Source organism: Octopus sinensis, linkage group LG30 (assembly GCF_006345805.1).
Source record: "Octopus sinensis linkage group LG30, ASM634580v1, whole genome shotgun sequence".
Classification (NCBI taxonomy): Eukaryota; Metazoa; Mollusca; class Cephalopoda; order Octopoda; family Octopodidae; genus Octopus; species Octopus sinensis.
The window spans coordinates 13276888-13297232 of record NC_043026.1 but is presented as its reverse complement, the minus strand read 5'-3'; the positions used below and the strand labels follow the sequence as shown (position 1 = coordinate 13297232).

The following is a 20345-nucleotide window of genomic DNA, read 5'->3' as shown; positions in this document are numbered from 1 at the left end:
CTTCTTGCTTACCTTTAGAAAGTATGAAAAATGGTTACTATTTCCTGCCAACTTTGCGTTTGTTATATTTAATCAAACCCCAAATAATCCCTTTTAACACATGGTTATGATGCTCCCTAACTACTCTTTCTCATCATCTGCTAAGAGATATGGTCAAGCAACTGACAAGCAAATCCGTGGTATTGAGCAGAATATTTTCGGTGCTGAATCTCTCTGAAATGTAATGGAAATATTTTCCACTACATTTCAGAACATTGATGTCCAGGTTGCAGAAGCAAAATTTGAAGTGAATATTAGTCATTTCTTTTGATTTCCAGCTAGAAGCAAATAGGAAATGAAACCCACTGACCAAAGCTAAAAAAAAAAAATGTTGATACACATTGTAATTGAAACACAACTGCACATAGATATAGTCACACTTGTGTAAAAACCTCTGTCAGTGAGATATCTACAGTAAATCATTTTCTTGCTTATGTCAATTATATATCATCATCGTTTAACGTCCACTTTCCATGCTAACATGGGTTGGACGATTTTGACTGAGGGCTGGCGAACCAGATGGCTGCACAGGCTCTTATCTTGATTTGGCAAAGTTTCTACATCTGACTGGCCCTCGTGCCAGTGGCACGTAAAAGCACCCACTACACTCTGAGTGGTTGGCGTTAGGAAGGGCATCCAGTTGTAGAAACTCTGCCAGATCAGACTGGAGCCTGGTGCAGCCATCTGGTTCGCCAGCCCACAGTCAAACCGTCCAACCCATGCTAGCATGGAAAGCGGACGTTAAACGATGATGATGATGATGACCAATGGAAGTTAGAAAATTCATCTCCATCTGCAAAATTTCCTTAGTATGTATTGCTGGACTGTGGCCTGACTCACCTTGGGTTGCAGCAAAAATTGTTTCAGTTGATTCATTCAATGGAACAGCCTGCTTGTGACATTAACATGCAAGTGGCTGAGCACTCCACAGACACACATACTCCTAACATAGGAGATCTATATGCTAGATAAACTAAACCTACATCTAAAAGTTACGATGCGTATACAAATACGTCTATGGAAACAATGCGACTGAAGATAAGCATTTCATTTGTCGTCTATCAAATCTATTCACAAAGCATTGTTCGGCCCAGGGCTATAGAAGACTCTTGTCCAATGTTCTGTGTAGTAGTGGAACTGAACGTAAAACTACATGGTTGGGAAAGCAATCTTCTCAGCTTTACAGCCACGTCTGCGTCTATAGAAATGCATCTAATTGACTTTTATGAGTTATTTCCCTTAGGACACTTTCGATTCATTTAAGTTTGTATGTATGACAATGTATATATATATATATCTGTATTTCTTCTGCGTAAGCTCAATAAAAGTTCATTCAGCTTCCAAACCGCTTTTCTTTGTCTTGTCGCTCTTCCGCCAATATTCTCCTTTATAAAACAATTCTGGGATCTTTTCGGTTTGAACGGCAGTTTTTAAAAATAATTTCCACGTAACTAAACACTTTAAAACTTCGTATACTGGTAGAATGTGTTACATAAAACATCTTTTTCTCTTGGCTTTATTGAGAAAATTCTATAGTTTGTAAGATATTTGTTGTTTTTTTGGCGGTTCGGCAAATGGTAAAAGAAACCGTTAGAATGGGTACTAGGCTTAAAAAGACAAGTACTGGGGTCGTTTCATTCGACGAAGAACTTCTCAAAGCGGTACCCAAGCATGGTCTGCAGTCAAAGGACCGAAACAAGTGACAGATAAAATAATGACACAATGTTCAAAATAACTCTCACCATTTTATTTTAGGATTGAGTCGGGATCTTTTCGGTTTGAACGGCAGTTTTTTAAAATAATTTCCACGTAACTAAACACTTTTAAACTTCGTATACTGGTAGAATGTGTTTATAAAACATCTTTTTCTCTTGGCTTTATTGAGAAAATTCTATAGTTTGTAAGACATTTGTCGTTTTTTTTCTGCAATTTCAACCAATCAATGACGTCTATTGGGGTGAAAACATTGTGCCGTATGAATATGTCCCTCGTTTAAGAAACAGATTGGGTTTATTTACATTTGTGAAAAAAAAAAGATACCCTTCCCCACCCCTAACCCTAAAACAGATAGAAATGCAATAGATCGATACTAGGGTCATAATTATGGGTGACAATTTCATATGACACCGCTAGAAAAAACTGCCGTTCAAACCGAAAACATTCCGAAATACCTATTTCTTTATTACCCTCAAGGGGCTAAACACAGAGGGGACAATCAAGGACAGACATAGGTATTAAGTCGATTACATCGACCCCCATTGCGTAACTGGTATTTAATTTATCGACCCCGAAAGGATGAAAGGCAAAGTCGACCTCGGCGGAATTTGAACTCACAACATAACGGCAGACGAAATACGGCTACGCATCTCGTCCAGCGTGCTAACGTTTCTGCCAGCTCGTCGCCTTAATAATAATCCTTCCTACTATAGGCACGGGGTCTGAAATTTGTCGGGAGGGGATAAGCCGATTACATCCACCCCAGTAATTGACTGGTGCTTAATTTATCGACCCTGAAAGGACGAAAGGTAAAGTTGACCTCGAAGAAATTTGAAGTCAGACCATAGCGACGAGCGAAATACCGCTAAGAATTTCGTCCAGGTTGCTAACGATTCTACCTAGCTCGCTACCTTAATAATAATAATAACAACCCTTTCTACATTAGGTACAAGTACGCAACTGATACACATTTCATCGACCCGGAAAGTACGAAAGACTAGGGTGACACCGGGGGGCATTTGTACTCGAAACATAAGGACGGATGAAATGCAAAAATTTTTTGCCCACTGTGCTAACGATTCTGACAGCTCGCCACCTTATTTTTCTGTCCAAAAATAATGCTGTATATATAGACAAGGTGCTTACATCTGGTTATTGCATATACTCTTTACTCTCTTTTACTTGTTTCAGTCATTTGACTGCGGCCATGCTGGAGCACCGCCTTTAGTCGAGGAAATCGACCCCGGGACTTATTGTTTGTAAGCCCAGTACTTATTCTATCGGTCTTTTTTGCCGAACCGCTAAGTGATGGGGACGTAAACACACCAGCATCGGTTGTCAAGCAATGCTAGGGGGACAAACACAGACACACAAACGCATATATATACATATATACGACGGGCTTCTTTCAGTTTCTGTCTACCAAATCCACTCACAAGGCGTTGGTCGGCCCGGGGCTATAGAAGAAGACACTTGCCCAAGATGCCACGCAGTGGGACTGAACCCGGAACCATGTGGCAAGCTACTTACCACACAACCACTCATGCGCATATAGTTTTGACTGTTTTTAATAAATTCTTTACTGTTGTCAAAACTAACTGAAGCATTAACTGTGTATTTCAACAGAAATATGGTAACAAAAGGGATAATACCAGATTACTTAAATATTAAACTTTTACACAAAACGGAGTTGATCAAGTTTTAATTATTGATTTAAATCTTTATTCACATAATTCTTTCAAAAGTAATGCTTATTCATCCACATCGTTTTGTACTAATCAAGCATATCGTCTAGCTTTGAGATTTTGATGAGGAAACTTAATTTTTAGAAAGATATTGTATGATAGGTATGAGAGACCAGGCTGAACATAAACTAAGAAGAATGTTTTGGCCAGATACCTCCAGTTTAATTACTAAGTAGTTTAAATCTTATTAATCAGTTTTGTACAGCTGATTTGGATCTCATCTGTGCCTGAGATGGAAAAGATACGATTTTTTTATCTATTCGTATAAAGTATATAACATTTGCACACACGTTATATCGATTTTAAGAAACAATTATGAAAGAGCTACTAAAACGTACGTGCTTAACGATACTGGCAGATTTATAAAAACATGCCATGTATCGCCAAGCAATCTTTCGAGCTCTGTTCGTACGTTTTTTTTTTTTTTTTTAATACCAGGAAGCTGGATGCTGAAAAAGTGAAGAAGAAATAAAAACAATAGGAAAAATACGCAAAAAAGATAAAAGGTTGATGCAAAAAGTGGAACGAGTATAAGGAAAAGAATAAGAAACCAAGAGTGTCCACTTTCGTTGTAGAAACTGTAATTGTAAACAATATATGTAATGTTTTTGGCGATCCTTAGTTACTGGTATACAGACTGAGGCAATGAGGAGACAACGTCATTTACCCTGTTTTTCAGACTACCCTCTTTGTATCATGCGGGATGATTGTGTGGGTGAATGATATCGTTGCGGTGAGCTGGCAGACTCGTTAGCACGCCGGGCGAAATACTTAGCGATATTTCGTCTGCCGCTACGTTCTGAGTTCAAATTCAGCCGAGGTCGGCTTTGCCTTTCATCCTTTCGGGGTCGATAAATTAAGTACCAGTTACACACTGGAGTCGATGTAATCGACTTAATACCTATGTCTGTCCTTGTTTATCCCCTCTATGTTTAGCCCCTTGTGGGTAATAAAGAAATAGGTATTTCGTCTGCCGCTACGTTCTGAGTTCAAATTCCGCCGAGGTCGACTTTGCCTTTCAGCCTTTCGGGGTCGATAAATTAAGTACCAGTTACACACTGGAGTCGATGTAATCGACTTAATACCTATGTCTGTCCTTATTTGTCCTCTCTGTGTTTAGACCCTTGTGGGCAGTAAAGAAATAGATATCATTTACCACTACCGAAAGATTGCCATGGCAATTTTTCGGTATTGGTAAACAATATCAGTCACCCACTCAAAGAGGCTTTTTTCGTCTCGTTTTTTTTTCTTCACTTTCTCAGCATCCAGCGTCCTGGTATTAAAAAAACCTACGAACAGAACCCGAAAGATTGCTTGGAGGTACATGGCATGTCTTATAAATCTGCCAGTTTAAAGTATAGTTAAGCATATACTTTTTAAAGTAGCTCTTTCGTTATTCTATATTAAATTAATATAATGTGGGTGTACAAATTTTACATATTTTATACTAACATATAAAAATATGTACAAAACTGATTAATACGATTAATAACCAGGCTAGCAAGAAGCTGAAGGGTGTGTGTTTTTATTGGCTAAACTGGCAACATGACCATCCGAAATACAACAATATCTCTTTCAACACACGATTTCATATAAAAAATCTTGCACAACGGAAGATTAAATCATTTAGCAATTAAACTGGACGTATCTAGCCAAAACATTCTTCTTAGTTTATGTTCAAACTGGTCGGGTCTGGCCTCTCATACCTATCATACAATATCTTTCTAAAAATTTAGTTTCCTCATCAAAATCTCAAAGCTACAGGATACGCAGGATTAATACAAAACGATGTGGATGAATCTGCATTAGTTTTGAAAGAATTATGTGAATGCTAAAGATTTAAATAAAAAATTGAAACTTGTTCAACTCAGTTTTGTGTAAAAGTTTAATATTTAAGTAATTTGCTATTAACTCTTTTGTTACTATATTAAACCAACGGCTAAAAATTCTCTGAAGCAGCAACCCTCCTGATTTTATCAATGAGCCACCATTGCCTGGTGAAAAGGATTAGCCTGCAACAGTCCTGTGCTGGTGCCATGTAAACGTGTCCATGCCATTGCCACATTAAAAGCACCCAATACACTTTGTGAAGTGGTTGGCATTAGGAAGGGCATCCAGCCATAGAAACCAAGCCAAATCAGAGTGGAACCTGGTGCAGCTCTCTAGCTTCAGCCAGCCAATCCGACCCATGCCAGCATGGAAAACAGATCTTTATCTTCTCTTTTACTTGTTTCAGTCAGTTGACTGCGGCCATGCTGGAGCACCGTCTTTAGTCGAGCAACTCGACCCCGGGACTTATTCTTTGTAAGCACAGTACTTATTCTATCGGTCTCTTTTGCCGAACCGCTAAGTGATGGGGACGTAAACACACCAGCATCGGTTGACATGCAATGCTAGGGGGACAAACACAGACACACACACATACATATATACGACGGGCTTCTTTCAGTTTCCGTCTACCAAATCCAAGGCTTTGGTCGGCTCGAGGCTATAGTAGAAGACACTTGCCCAAGCTACCACGCAGTGGGACTGAACCCGGAACCATGTGATTGGTAAGCAAGCTACTTACCACACAGCCACTACTACGCCTATGTTAAAGGATAATAATTAAGATGATGATGTATAAAGAATACTGAATCCATTGCAATTTTTGATAGACAAAATTTTATTTTTTTCCTACACAAAAATATAAGCAATGTCTGTGCTATGAATGACAAAATGTCAAAAGAGTTGAAATGTTATTGTTACAACAGTGAGAAAGTGAAATGAGAGTCGTTGTGTTGCCGTTGCTGATCGTTCATTGTGGTTGTTGTCAGCATCTGTCTATGGATACTCATTGCCTCATCTCTGCTGTCTTTCACTGTTCTCTCTGCTCTAACCCAATGCTCTCTGTCAAGTAGCCGTGCTGCATTTATATTGATGGTTAGGCTCAGAAACAATACTATGAAGGAATAACTGATGAAGATATATGTAAGTACAAGAGCCAGGTGAGTGCAGCTAAGAGTGTGAGTGAGTGACTGAAGTTGTGTAAGAAATTTCCTTGCATTCAGCTATGAAAAGATTTTCCTTTTGTATGTATTTGTCTTTTTAAGGGACCATTAATGCTAAAAGATTTACAAAGAATATTCTGAACAAATAATTTGAATATTTTTCTTCTGAACATATTTGCTTGTGATTAACATGGCTTTTGAATGTATAATTTTCCACAAATTTTGGAGACAAATGCTTTACCCTTGCATTTTTCTTATTAACCCCTGTACTAATCTAATCAGGATCTCATTGTAATTCACAGTAATGGATTTCCCAAACACTTTAACCCTTCAGCACTTAAACTGGCCGCATCTGGCCCGCCCAAATATTCTACTTGTTCTATGCTCAAACAGGCCAGATTTGACCTCTCACATCTGCTCTACAATGTCATAGTAAAAATATACAATCACATCATCAAAATTTCAAAGCTCTGAGATAATGCAGGATTAATTGAAAACTATGCGAATAAATAAGCATTACATTTGACACAGGAATCTGAAAGCTAGCGGGTTACACTAGCTGTATCCGTCTTTATGTTGAAACCAGCAAACTCCTTCTTCTCACACCTACCCTACAATCTCATTCTAAAAGTAAACAATCACGTGACTGATGTAGATGTCAGGTGTGAGTGCTAAAGGGTTCAGATAAAGGCTTTTTTTCTCAGATAAAATCTGTAAAAGATTGATTCTTACAACACATGACCACAATGGATATTCTTCAATGTTGGGGGACTGTAAGAAATTTCCTTACATATGTCTGTTAAAACAATTTCCGCTTGTGTGTATTTGTTTGTCTTTCTAAGGGACCATTAGTGCTAAAAGATTTCACAGTGAAAATGCCTTTCTCTAATGTCACTGTGTATATGAACACTAGAACGGTTTTTCTACAATGTGGAATCGTTTTTAATCACTGTTTATCGAAAATATTTTCCACAGATTTCAAAGTTTCATGGTTTTATTGCCCTGTGTATTCTTTGGTGAATAGCAAGACTTGATCTCCCAGGAAACGAATCACCACATGTTTTACACATGAAGCGTTTATCCCCGATATGTGTCCTTTTGTGACCTGCAAGATTAGAACTATCAGAGAACCGTTTCCCACATGTCTCACAATGGTAGGGTTTCTCCCCACTATGGATTCGTTTGTGTCTCTCCAATTTAGAATTAGTTAGAAACGACTGCCCACACGTTTCACAACGATAGGGCCTTTCTCCTGTGTGTATGCGCCGGTGATCTCTTAAGTTACTATTAGAAGCGAAATACTTATCACATATTTCACACTGATACGGTTTTTCCCCAGTATGTTTCCGTTGGTGATCTACAAGACTGGAATTCTCACTGAAAGATTTCCCACACGTTTTACAGCAGAATGGTCGTTCTCCAGTATGAGTCCTCATGTGTGATTTTAAGTTGCTGCTAACGGTAAAAGATTTGCCACAGAGATCACAGGTGTAGGGTTTTTCTCCACTATGAATCCTCCTGTGTAATTTTAAACCGCTTTTAACATGAAACGATTTGCCACAGAGATCACAGGTGAAGGGTTTCTCTCCCGTATGTACCCTCACGTGGTTTTTCAAATCAGATTTGACCACAAAAGTTTTCCCACATATATCACAGTGAAAAGGCCTTTCCCCACTGTGTATTCGTTGATGAGCTACAAGAGTAGAACGTTGATAGAATGATTTACCACAAGTTTCACAACGATACTGTTTTTCACCGGTGTGGATTCTTTGATGAGCTTCCAGAGTAAAACGATGACTGAATGACTTCTCACAAGTTTCACAACGATAGTTTTTTTCTCCCGTATGAATTCTTACGTGAACTACAAGATCATATTCATCAAAGAATGTTTTCTCACACGTTTCACAACGATACTTTTTTTCTGCTGTATGTATTCGTTTGTGCTTTGTTAAATAACTTTTACAGACGAATGATTTCTCACATAATTCACACTGATATGGTTTTTCTTTACTGTGTAATTTTTTGTGTTTCCTTAAAGCATGCTTAGTAGCAAAATCTTTCTCACACGTTTCACATCGATATAGTTTTTCTGTTTTGTGTATTTCTCTGTGCGTTAAAACTTCCTGTTCTGAAGAGAATGTTTTCCTACAAATCTCACAGCGATATTCAGGAATATTCCTTTTATCTAATAACCTTTCTTTAGATTCATTAATTAAAGGCTTTTCGTCGCTGAATGTCCGTGTAACTGTTTCTGTATCGGTCTGAACAGTCGGGTTAGAAGTGTTCAACCGATTAATGTTCTGCATTTTCATTCTTCAGAATTCAGGAATATATTAATATATAACGATCCAGTTCCTTGTCTTGAATCTCATAAGAATTTTGATAACGTTTGTGGAAAATATGCAATGCAGATATATATTCTATTCGCTACGAAAATGCAGATTGTCAACTGGGTCGTCTCTTTTCTCTTTTAAGAGATTTGGATATAGTTTAATAAAGGCAAAAACGATTTTAGAGAGAGATCATAAATGACAGGTAACAGAACTTCGGGTGAACATTTTGTTTTTTCTCGCAGCTTATAACAAAACAATCCCTTAGCATAATAGTAAATCATTGAAAGACAGGGCGATGCAATTTTCCATTAACGATTGTAAGGTGCGCGCAATGATATTCCGAATGCGTTACAAACAATCGACGATGTAACTTCATTTATGATGGAATTAATTAATGATGAAGGTGATAGAACACTGACCCTGAAACATGTAGGCAATCGGATGTCGTCCACAAACATTAATATGTCCTCGTAATATAATTATTACACATTATAACAATTAAATTGCCGAAACGATGGATTTATCGGTGACATAGGTTAAAAGTCCCCAACAAAATTTAGAACATTCAGAAATGCCGTTCTTTCAATTGATCCAACCCGTTGTTAATCAAAAGGTATTTGCCAGCAAAATAATTATTTCTTATCAACGAAATAGTCTCTTCGTGCTTCTTCAGCCTGCGAAAAATAGCCACCGAATTTGCCTCAAATCATGAATCCAAAGCTAAAATCTACGTGTTCAAAAGTGAAAACAAACTTAACGGCCTAATTAATGTTTATTTTAGTTTAATGGTTTTTATGTAAGTTATTAAACAAAATGTTGTTTTTGTTTCACATACATGGAATAGCACCAAACAAAAACATTGCTTTGGATTTGAGGCAAATTCGGTGGCTATTTTTCGCAGGCTGAGGGAGCACGAAGAGACTATTTCGTTGATAACTAATTATTTTGCTGGCAAATGCCTTTTGATTAACAACGGGTTGGATCATTTGAAAGAATGGCATTTTTGAATGTACTAAATTTTGTTGGGAACTTTTAACCTATGTCACCGATAAATCCATCGTTTCGGCAATTTAATTGTTATAATGTGTAATAATTATATTACGAGGACACATTAATGTTTGTGGACGACATCCGATTGCCTACATGTTTCAGGGTCAGTGTTCTATCACCTTCATCATTAATTAATTCCATCATAAATGAAGTTACATCGTCGATTGTTTGTAACGCATTCGGAATATCATTGCGCGCACCTTACAATCGTTAATGGAAAATTGCATCGCCCTGTCTTTCAATGATTTACTATTATGCTAAGGGATTGTTTTGTTATAAGCTGTGAGAAAAAACAAAATGTTCACCTGAAGTTGTGTTACCTGTCATTTATGATCTCTCTCTAAAATCGTTTTTGCCTTTATTAAACTATAGCCACATCTCTTAAAGGAGAAAGGAGACGACCCAGTTGACAATCTGCATTTTCGTAGCGAATAGAATATATATCTGCATTGCATATTTTCCACAAACGTTATCAAAATTCTTATGAGATTCAAGACAAGGAACTGGATCGTTATATATTAATATATTCCGGAATTCTGAAGAATGAAAATGCAGGACATTAATCGGTTGAACACTTCTAACCCGACTGTTCAGACCGATACAGAAACAGTTACACGGACATTCAGCGACGAAAAGCCTTTAATTAATGAATCTAAAGAAATGTTATTAGATAAAAGGAATATTCCTGAATATCGCTGTGAGATTTGTAGGAAAACATTCTCTTCAGAACAGGAAGTTTTAACGCACAGAGAAATACACAAAACAGAGAAACTATATCGATGTGAAACGTGTGAGAAATATTTTGCTACTAATAGTAATTTAACAAATCATAAAAAATTACACAGTGAAGAAAGACCATATCAGTGTGAAGTATGTGAGAAGTCATTCGTCTGTAAACGTTATTTAACAAAGCACAAACGAATACATTCCGCAGAAAAAAAATTTCGTTGCGAAACGTGTGAGAAAACATTCTTTGAAGAATATGATCTTGTAGTTCACGTAAGAATCCATACGGGTGAAAAACGGTATCATTGTGAAATATGTGGTAAATCTTTCTGTCATCGTTTTACTCTTGTAGCTCATCAAAGACTACACAGTGGAGAAAGGCCTTTTCACTGTGATATATGCGGGAAAAGTTTTGTGATCAAATCTGATTTAACAAACCACGTGAGGGTACATACGGGAGAGAAACCCTACACCTGTGATCTCTGTGGCAAATCGTTTAATGTTAAAAGCGTTTTAAAATCACACAGGAGGATTCATAGTGGAGAGAAACCATTCTGCTGTAAAATGTGTGGGGAATCGTTCAATACGAATTCCAGTCTTGTGGTTCACCAAAGGAGACACTCTGGCGAAAAACCCTATCATTGTGAAACATGTGATAAGTATTTCGCTTCTCATGGTAACTTAGCAACACACAGGCGGGTACACACAGGAGAAAGGCCCTATCGTTGTGAAACATGTGGGGAGTCATTTAAGAATAATTGTCATTTGAAGAGACACAAACGAATCCATAGTGGGGAGAAACCCTACCATTGTGAGACGTGTGGGAAATGTTTCTCTGATAGTTCTAATCTTATAGTTCACAAAAGGATTCATACTGGGGATAATAAACGCTTCATGTGTAAAACGTGTGGGAATATGTTTTCTGGGAGAACAAGTCTTGTTATTCACCAAAAAGTACACAGTGCTATTGCAGTGCCCTAAAAGATCTTTCATCCTCACAAGAACTGGTTGGACACACTATAAGGAGACTGAGTGGAGGCACATGGCCTAGTGGTTAGAGCAGCGGACTCGGGGTTGAAGGATCGCAGGTTCGAATCTCAGACCGGGCAATGTGTGTGTTTATGAGTGAAACACCTAAGCTCTTTGCGAATCCGGCAGAAGGTAATTGCGAATTTCTGGTGGCTCTTTTGCCACAACTTTCTCTCACTCTTTCCTCCTGCATCTTGCAGCTCACCTGCGACGGACCGGCGTCCCATCCAGGTGGGGAACCTATACGCCAAAGAAACCGGGAAACCGGCCCTTATGAGCCAGGAATGGCTCGAGAAGGAATAAAAAAAGTAGACTGAGCAACTGCTCAACATTTGGAAACATGCGATGGATTTCTGGTTGCATTTCACCAAACATTTTACACTGATCCTTGAGAGATGATCCACTATGATGATTTCTATAAAAAACTATTTCATTCCTTAACCCTTTTGTTACTATATTTATTTTGAGATGCTCTATGTTTCTCTCAATTATTTTAGATACAATAAAGAATTTAGTAAAATAACTTGGTTATCATTAAGCTAGTGTTAGGAACATTAATTGTGACTAAGGTTTGGTGGAAGATATTAATTCAAAACTTATGAAAACAAGACATTTGTACTACAGAACCAGGGGCGGTTTCAGCCTGGTTGGTATCGAAAGGGTTAAAGGAAATTCATCAAGCTCTGAATACTGCATGATCACTTCAGCACAAAATTTCCATTGAGTAAAATATTGCTCAGTTTTTAATAATCTCCTAAATCCTGAAAAGAAATTATCTTTCAAATTTGCTATTGCAGTATCCACTACCTGCAAGTACTGCTCTTTCTAATGATCCAAAACAGTGCAGTGTTGATATTTTAATACATTTCCTTCCTGGTATCCTTTAGGAACTGGGAAGGCAGCTAGCTGGCAGAATCGTTAGCACGCCGGGCGAAATGCTTAGTGGTATTTCGCCTACCGCTACGTTCTGAGTTCAAATTCCGCCGAGGTTGACTTTGCCTTTCATCCTTTCGGGGTCGATAAATTAAGTACCAGTTATGCACTGGGGTCGATATAATCGACTTAATCCGTTTGTCTGTCCTCTCTGTGTTTAGCCCCTTGTGGGTAGTAAAGAAATAACTATATAGTACATAAGGGAAATTTAAGCACACATATTTATCACATGATGAAAAAAAGGAAGTATCATCACCATGCCCCTTAAAGCGTTTGTCCTACTCGATGGCTAACGAATTTCTCCAGTCAAAGACCTTCAAAATTATTCAGATGTCCTCATTTCTTTACAAGAAGCAACCAATGAGTTTGGCACCAACATTACATCCAGAACTAATGGTATTCTTACATGTCACTCTATGGGCAACTGTATTCTTGGACTGCAATTTGTAGTTTCACTATTTCAATTCCTTGAAGGATTCAGCAGATCTTTTCAAAGTACCATTGTCAATATAGGTAGCATGTTGCATAATGCCAAACTGGTGAAGGTGGGGAGCTATATGCAGCGAAGAAAAATTTCAGGAGCTGTTCGATGAAGCAAAAAAAATGATTTATCAACTTGACTTTTCTCCTTTGGGGCTACCCATGCAATGAAAAGTTCCTAAAAGATACCCATTTCTTTACTACCCACAAGAGGTTAAACACAAAACATCTAATTGTATATATCTTTCGTCACTTTGCATAAAAAGCCTTAACTTTTTTTGATTTCCAATGTGTTTTTTTGTCTATTTTTCTTACTTTCCCCTTACATTACCATGTGTAGTCTCTATTTTCTTTTTGTAACATATTTCTATTATATATATATATATATATATATATAATATTAATTAGAGACAAAACCACTATTATGCAAATCAAACAAAGAAAGACTTAATCCAATACATAAAAAATTAATTAAGATATTCTTAAGCAAGCAAAGCACCCATTGCACTCTCAGAATGGTTGGTGTTAGATATCTTAATTAACCTTAATTATATTTAATTTATATAAAATTTTTTATGTATTGGATTAAGTCTTTCTTTGTTTGATTTGCATAATAGTGGTTTTGTCTCTAATTAATATTGTATTATATTTTACTATAAAATTGGATTCAATCATAAATCTGATTTTTCCCTGTAAATTTGGATTTATTCCCTAATATTTATTATTATATATATATATATTAATTAGAGACAAAACCACTATTATGCAAATCAAACAAAGAAAGACTTAATCCAATACATAAAAAATTAATTAAGATATTCTTAAGCAAGCAAAGCACCCATTGCACTCTCAGAATGGTTGGTGTTAGATATCTTAATTAATCTTAATTATATTTAATTTATATAAAATTTTTTATGTATTGGATTAAGTCTTTCTTTGTTTGATTTGCATAATAGTGGTTTTGTCTCTAATTAATATTGTATTATATTTTACTATAAAATTGGATTCAATCATAAATCTGATTTTTCCCTGTAAATTTGGATTTATTCCCTAATATTTATTATTATATATATATATTGTTTGTGCAGTAAAAGGTTGCTTGGAAAAAGGGGATGGTTTTTATAAGTGTCCTGATCAATGAAAATGTTGTCTGAGATGTTAACAATTCATTATCATCATCATCGTCACCATCATTTAACATTCATTGTCCATGCTGATATGGGGGTTGGACAGTTTGACCGGGCTGACACACTGGAAGGCTGCACCACACTCCAGTCGGTTTGGCGTTGTTTTTTCTACAACTGGATGTCCTTCCTAACACCAACCATTCCGAGAGTGTAATGGGTGCTTTGCTTACTTAAGAATATTATATACTACAACAAAACAAGCGGCTGAAATTCAAGAGTAGATGATAACTTTATTTGCACTTCCATTGTGAGTTTAATAAACAGTGTATTGTCTATTTTTCTATATTCACTTAGAGAGACAAATACATATAAAAATGTCATACAATTGTCATTCAAATTATTGATGAGTTTATCTCTTAATTTTTACCAAATGGATGTAAATATCGAACAAACAAAATTCAATACTGATTGAAACTTACAGTCTATATCATCATCATCGTTTAACGTCTGTTCTCCATGCTAGCATGGGTTGGACGGTTCGACCGGTATCTGAGGTCAGATATGGCTAGTTTATGTGCTGAAGGGTTAAAGTTTTTGGGAAATCCATTACTGTGAATTACAATGAGATCCCTCATTAATCCTGATTAGAATAGTACAGGGGTTAATGAGAAAAATGCAAGGGTAAAACATTTGTATATAAAATTTGTGGAAAATTATACATCCAAAAGCCTTGTTGTTACTAGTTATGTCCAGGAGGAGAATATTCAGAAGATTTGTTGAAAGTATTCTTTGTAAATCTTTTAGCATTAACCATCTTCTCAACCACATGGTTTCGAGTTCAGTCCCACTGCACAGCACCTTGGGCAAGTGTCTTCTGCTTTAGCCTTCGGCCAACCAAAGCTTTGTGATTGAATTTGGTAGGCAGAAATTCTCGTTGCATGTGTACATGTGTGTGTAAGTGCTTGTGCCTCCTGATAGTGAAGAGGAGGGTGGGTCACTTAAAAAGGCAAACAAATATATACAAAAGGAAACTTATTTAATTGCTGGATGTAAGAAATTTTTTTACAAATCTAAACTTCTAATCTACTGACATTGAAGAATATTTATCATGAGCACGTTAAATGATGATGATGATTATTGTTAACCTGTTGAATTTGTTGGAATTTTTATTTGTCTTCCCCATTTATGGGTGAAGTTGTAAATAACATGGAAAATAGACCAGTAGAAGCGGGCAGTTATGCTGCAGCGACTGGCAAAAGCCTGTCAGCGGAGCTACTGCAAGTTTGTGAAATAAGAAGTTAAAGATAAGAACCTCAAGAAGTATAAAGATTTGTTGCAAAAGGAGGGAGACTGTCTTAGGCTGACGCCTCCCAAAGAAGTTATTGAGAACTAGCAGTATCGCCCGGCGTTGCTCGGGTTTGTAAGGGAAATAACTATAAAGTATTTTTAGAGAGTTATAGCCAAAAAATAGAAAAAAATGGAAAAAAAATTATGGTAAATTTTTTTTGAGAGTTAAAAAGGTCGAGTTGCGCCCCCTATACAGTCTGTGGTTTGTGTTTTTAATTCTCGACCCCATGTCGAATTTATCGATTTTTTTCAGAACTGGGGGAACTTTTCAAAATTTTCGCTGCGTTAGTTTTGAATTATGACATTGGGCTATGTGTGTGTCAAGTTTCATCAGAATCGGTTGAAAGCCGTGGTCAGGGTGAGGGTACAACCTGACAGACACACAGACAGACAAACTGCCGTTTATATATAGAGAGATATCGAGAAAAGAACTATTATCTACAGAACGTTAAACATAGCAACGAAGAAGGTAGAAATAGCAGCGACAGAAGCAGTAGAAGAGTGTTTGAGAAAGGTGAAGGTCTGTACCACGTTCTACACCAGAGGGCGGACATTCGGCATGGTGGAGGTGTGCTTTGTAAACGAAAATGAAGCTAAGAAATAAATACTCCACTGTGGCCTTGAAATCGCCTGAGTGGGCACCACTGCCTACTTACTGTGGCAAACGAGCGCCCAGAGTAAGGATAGGTAGATTGCCCCTTGAAATTGACGAGGCATGGCAGGTGGCAGCTATCCTTTACCATACAGAGGAAGATTGCCTGCTTACTGTGGCAAACGAGCGCCCAGAGTAAGGATAGGTAGATTGCCCCTTGAAATTGACGAGGCATGGCAGGTGGCAGCCATCCTCTACCATACAGAGGAAGATGCGGAAATTCTGAAAGTGTCCAAAACTACGGAGGTGAACTGGTGCGGATATGGGCTAGAGGTGACAGTCCATATAAGTCTGCCAGACATCCATAAGATTGTGGAAAGCTGGTTTTGCCGGATGAAACTAGATTGAGGATTGTTATGGAGGCTAGACCTCCAATATGTTTTTTGTGTGGAGTAAGGGGGACACATGAAGGCCAAGTGTCCCCAGAAACACGAGAGTGAAATAACAGAAAAAGAAATTCAAGGGAGTACAGCAGTAGAGGAAGAGAAATGGAAGAGCCATTTACAGTGGGGAAAAGAAAAAAGTACTTAGAATCACCACCAAAAATCCCAATAAGAAAAAAAAAAGACAAATGAAGAGAAGAATAAGAAAGAAAAGATATAAAATCAAGTGAAATGCGAACGCATGAACTGTCGCTTTCAACTAGCAAGGAAGAAGGAAGGAAATGAAAGAGACAGAGAAATTTATGATGGACGAAGTGAGTGGTGAAGGATATCAGAGAACAATATGTACAGGGAGAAAATTAAGAAGCTTCATAATATATTAAAAAAAGTGTTGAAATTGAAAAGAGAGTAACAATAATGAAAAATATAATCAGAGTGAAAATGGAAAACCATGAAGGTAAGAAGGGTGTGCTGTTGGATAGAGAAAGAGGGGAGTTGTTAGTAGAACTATTTGGGGCGGGGGGAAAGAGTTGAAATAACAGGATTTCAGTATAGATACGACGAGCTGCCGTCTGTTGAAATTTTTGACGATATAATAATGCAGCATTTGTTGTAATTTTGTGTTAAAGAAAAGATACAGGACTGTAAAGTAAAACTAATTTAAGAAAACAGTCATATGGAACTACCTCCTTTGGAGGGTAGGAAAGCCATTTCATTCTCATTTTAATTATATTCATGATTCATCCGATATGTATTTTCATGTACCCCAATCTATTGCTTTGTCTGTCCTTGTGCTATCTCCCCTAAGTTATGGCCGTAGTGCCAGAATAAATAAATGGGTGTTAGTTCGATATGTGATGATTTAGCAGTCGGTAGTTGAACAGTAAATACTGAGTATCATACCTACGCCTGAGTAATACGGAGTGCGTTCTGTGTTAATATATATTTCTGCGATACGTTATTGTTATATATCCACACCAAGTATTTTATTGTGTAATACCATTTTACACCAGACGTGTATACCTATATCGTAACAGAGATAATGCATGATTAATTCAAACAATATGAATAAATAAGCATTACTTTTGAATGCTAAAGGACTGAAATAAAAGTATTTTAGAGCATTTGTCATAGACTAAGTTGATTGAATCAATTCAATCTTCTGAGATATTAAATGAGAGTATTTTCTTGAAATTCTGAATTACACTGGTCAGAAGCTAGATATTTTTCATATTACGTTAGCACGCCGGGCGAAATGCGTAGCCGTTACGTTCTGAGTTCAAATTACGCCGAGGTCGACTTTGCATTTCATCTTTCGGGGTTGATAAATTAAGTACAAGTTACGCTCTGGGGGTCGATGTAATCGACTTAATCCCATTGTCTATTCTTGTTTGTCCCCTCTATGTTTAGCCCCTTGTGGGCAATAAAGAAATATATTTGCCTTTAAGTTTTACTTTATATCATTAAAACAGAAGTGTGCTAATATTTGATCTCAAATTTTGCCACAAAGCCAGAAATTTCAGGACAGCGGGTAAATAGATTACATCAACATCTGTTTTTAATTTGTACACATTTAATCAACCCCAAACTGATGAACGCCAAAGAACGGCATTTCTGAATGTACTAAATTTTGTTGGGGACTTCTGACCTATGTCACCGATATATCCATCGTTTCGGCAATTTAATTGTTATAATGTGTAATAATTATATTACGAGGACACATTAATGTTTGTGGACGACATCCGATTGCCTACATGTTTCAGGGTCAGTGTTCTATCACCTTCATCATTAATTAATTCCATCATAAATGAAGTTACATCGTCGATTGTTTGTAACTCATTCGGAATATCATTGCGCGCACCTTACAATCGTTAATGGAAAATTGCATCGCCCTGTCTTTCAATGATTTACTATTATGCTAAGGGATTGTTTTGTTATAAGCTGTGAGAAAAAACAAAATGTTCACCCGAAGTTCTGTTACCTGTCATTTATGATCTCTCTCTAAAATCGTTTTTGCCTTTATTAAACTATATCCAAATCTCTTAAAAGAGAAAAGAGACGACCCAGTTGACAATCTGCATTTTCGTAGCGAATAGAATATATATCTGCATTGCATATTTTCCACAAACGTTATCAAAATTCTTATGAGATTCAAGACAAGGAACTGGATCGTTATATATTAATATATTCCTGAATTCTTTTTAAGAATGAAAATGCAGGACATTAATCGGTTGAACACTTCTAACCCGACTGTTCAGACCGATACAGAAACAGTTACACGGACATTCAGCGACGAAAAGCCTTTAATTAATGAATCTAAAGAAAGGTTATTAGATAAAAGGAATATTCCTGAATATCGCTGTGAGATTTGTAGGAAAACATTCTCTTCAGAACAGGAAGTTTTAACGCACAGAGAAATACACAAAACAGAGAAACTATATCGATGTGAAACGTGTGAGAAAGATTTTGCTGCTAATCGTTATTTAACAAATCATAAAAAATTACACAGTGAAGAAAAACCATATCAGTGTGAAATATGTCAGAAATCATTCGTCTGTAAAAGTTATTTAACAAAGCACAAACGAATACATACAGCAGAAAAAAAGTATCGTTGTGAAACGTGTGAGAAAACATTCTTTGATGAATATGATCTTGTAGTTCACGTACGAATCCACACGGGAGAAAAAAACTATCGTTGTGAAATGTGTGGTAAATCATTCTCTCAACGTTCTACTCTTGTAGCTCATCAACGAATACACAGTGGGGAAAAGCCCTTTGACTGTGATATATGTGGGAAAAGTTTTGTGAGCAGATCTGATTTAACAAACCACGTGAGGGTACATACGGGAGAGAAACCCTTCACCTGTGATCTCTGTGGCAAATCGTTTAATGTTAGAAGCGTTTTAAAAAAACACAGGAGGATTCATAGTGGAGAGAAACCATTCTGCTGTAAAATATGTGGCGAATCGTTCAATACGAATTCCAGTCTTGTGGTTCACCAAAGGAGACACTCTGGAGAAAAACCCTATCATTGTGAAACATGTGATAAATATTTCGCTTCTCATGGTAACTTAGCAACACACAGGCGGGTACACACAGGAGAAAGGCCCTATCGTTGTGAAACATGTGGGGAGTCATTTAAGAATAATTGTCATTTGAAGAGACACAAACGAATCCATAGTGGGGAGAAACCCTACCATTGTGAGACGTGTGGGAAATGTTTCTCTGATAGTTCTAATCTTATAGTTCACAAAAGGATTCATACTGGGGATAATAAACGCTTCATGTGTAAAACGTGTGGGAATATGTTTTCTGGGAGAACAAGTCTTGTTATTCACCAAAAAGTACACAGTGCTATTGCAGTGCCCTAAAAGATCTTTCATCCTCACAAGAACTGGTTGGACACACTATAAGGAGACTGAGTGGAGGCACATGGCCTAGTGGTTAGAGCAGCGGACTCGGGGTTGAAGGATCGTGGGTTCGAATCTCAGACCGGGCAATGTGTGTGTTTATGAGTGAAACACCTAAGCTCTTTGCGACTCCGGCAGAAGGTAATTGCGAATTTCTGGTGACTCTTTTGCCACAACTTTCTCTCACTCTTTCCTCCTGCATCTTGCAGCTCACCTGTGACGGACCGGCGTCCCATCCAGGTGGGGAACCTATACGCCAAAGAAACCGGGAAACCGGCCCTTATGAGCCAGGAATGGCTCGAGAAGGAATAAAAAAAGTAGACTGAGCAACTGCTCAACATTTGGAAACATGCGATGGATTTCTGGTTGCATTTCACCAAACATT

At 37.3% G+C, this 20345-nt stretch overlaps 2 protein-coding genes across 3 annotated transcripts in view; one reads left to right on the top strand and one right to left on the bottom strand.

Annotated features, from left to right (window-relative positions):
- The window catches only part of LOC115226500 (zinc finger protein 729-like), a 66710-nt gene extending 46622 nt beyond the window's left edge, over nt 1–20088 (top strand). The window contains exons 4-6 of the mRNA XM_036515169.1: nt 9497–9619; nt 10413–11571; nt 18737–20088. Coding sequence (XP_036371062.1) covers nt 9497–9619; nt 10413–11571; nt 18737–19921 — 2467 coding nt within the window. The 3' untranslated portion in view covers nt 19922–20088. The remainder of the gene's footprint in view (nt 1–9496; nt 9620–10412; nt 11572–18736) is intronic.
- On the bottom strand, nt 6145–9995 carry LOC115226327 (zinc finger protein 501-like). 2 transcript variants are annotated; one of them, XM_036515052.1, is made up of 2 exons: nt 8276–9995; nt 6145–8191 (listed from the first exon to the last, which is right to left on the bottom strand). In XM_036515052.1, the coding sequence occupies exons 1-2, from the start codon at nt 8800–8802 to the stop codon at nt 7477–7479; spliced, it is 1242 nt and encodes a 413-aa protein (XP_036370945.1). In that variant the 5' UTR covers nt 8803–9995; the 3' UTR covers nt 6145–7476. The 2 variants fall into 2 exon arrangements, with proteins under 2 accessions (XP_036370945.1, XP_029653186.1); XM_029797326.2 differs by having other exon boundaries at nt 6145–9990.
- Nucleotides 20089–20345: the final 257 nt, after the last annotated feature.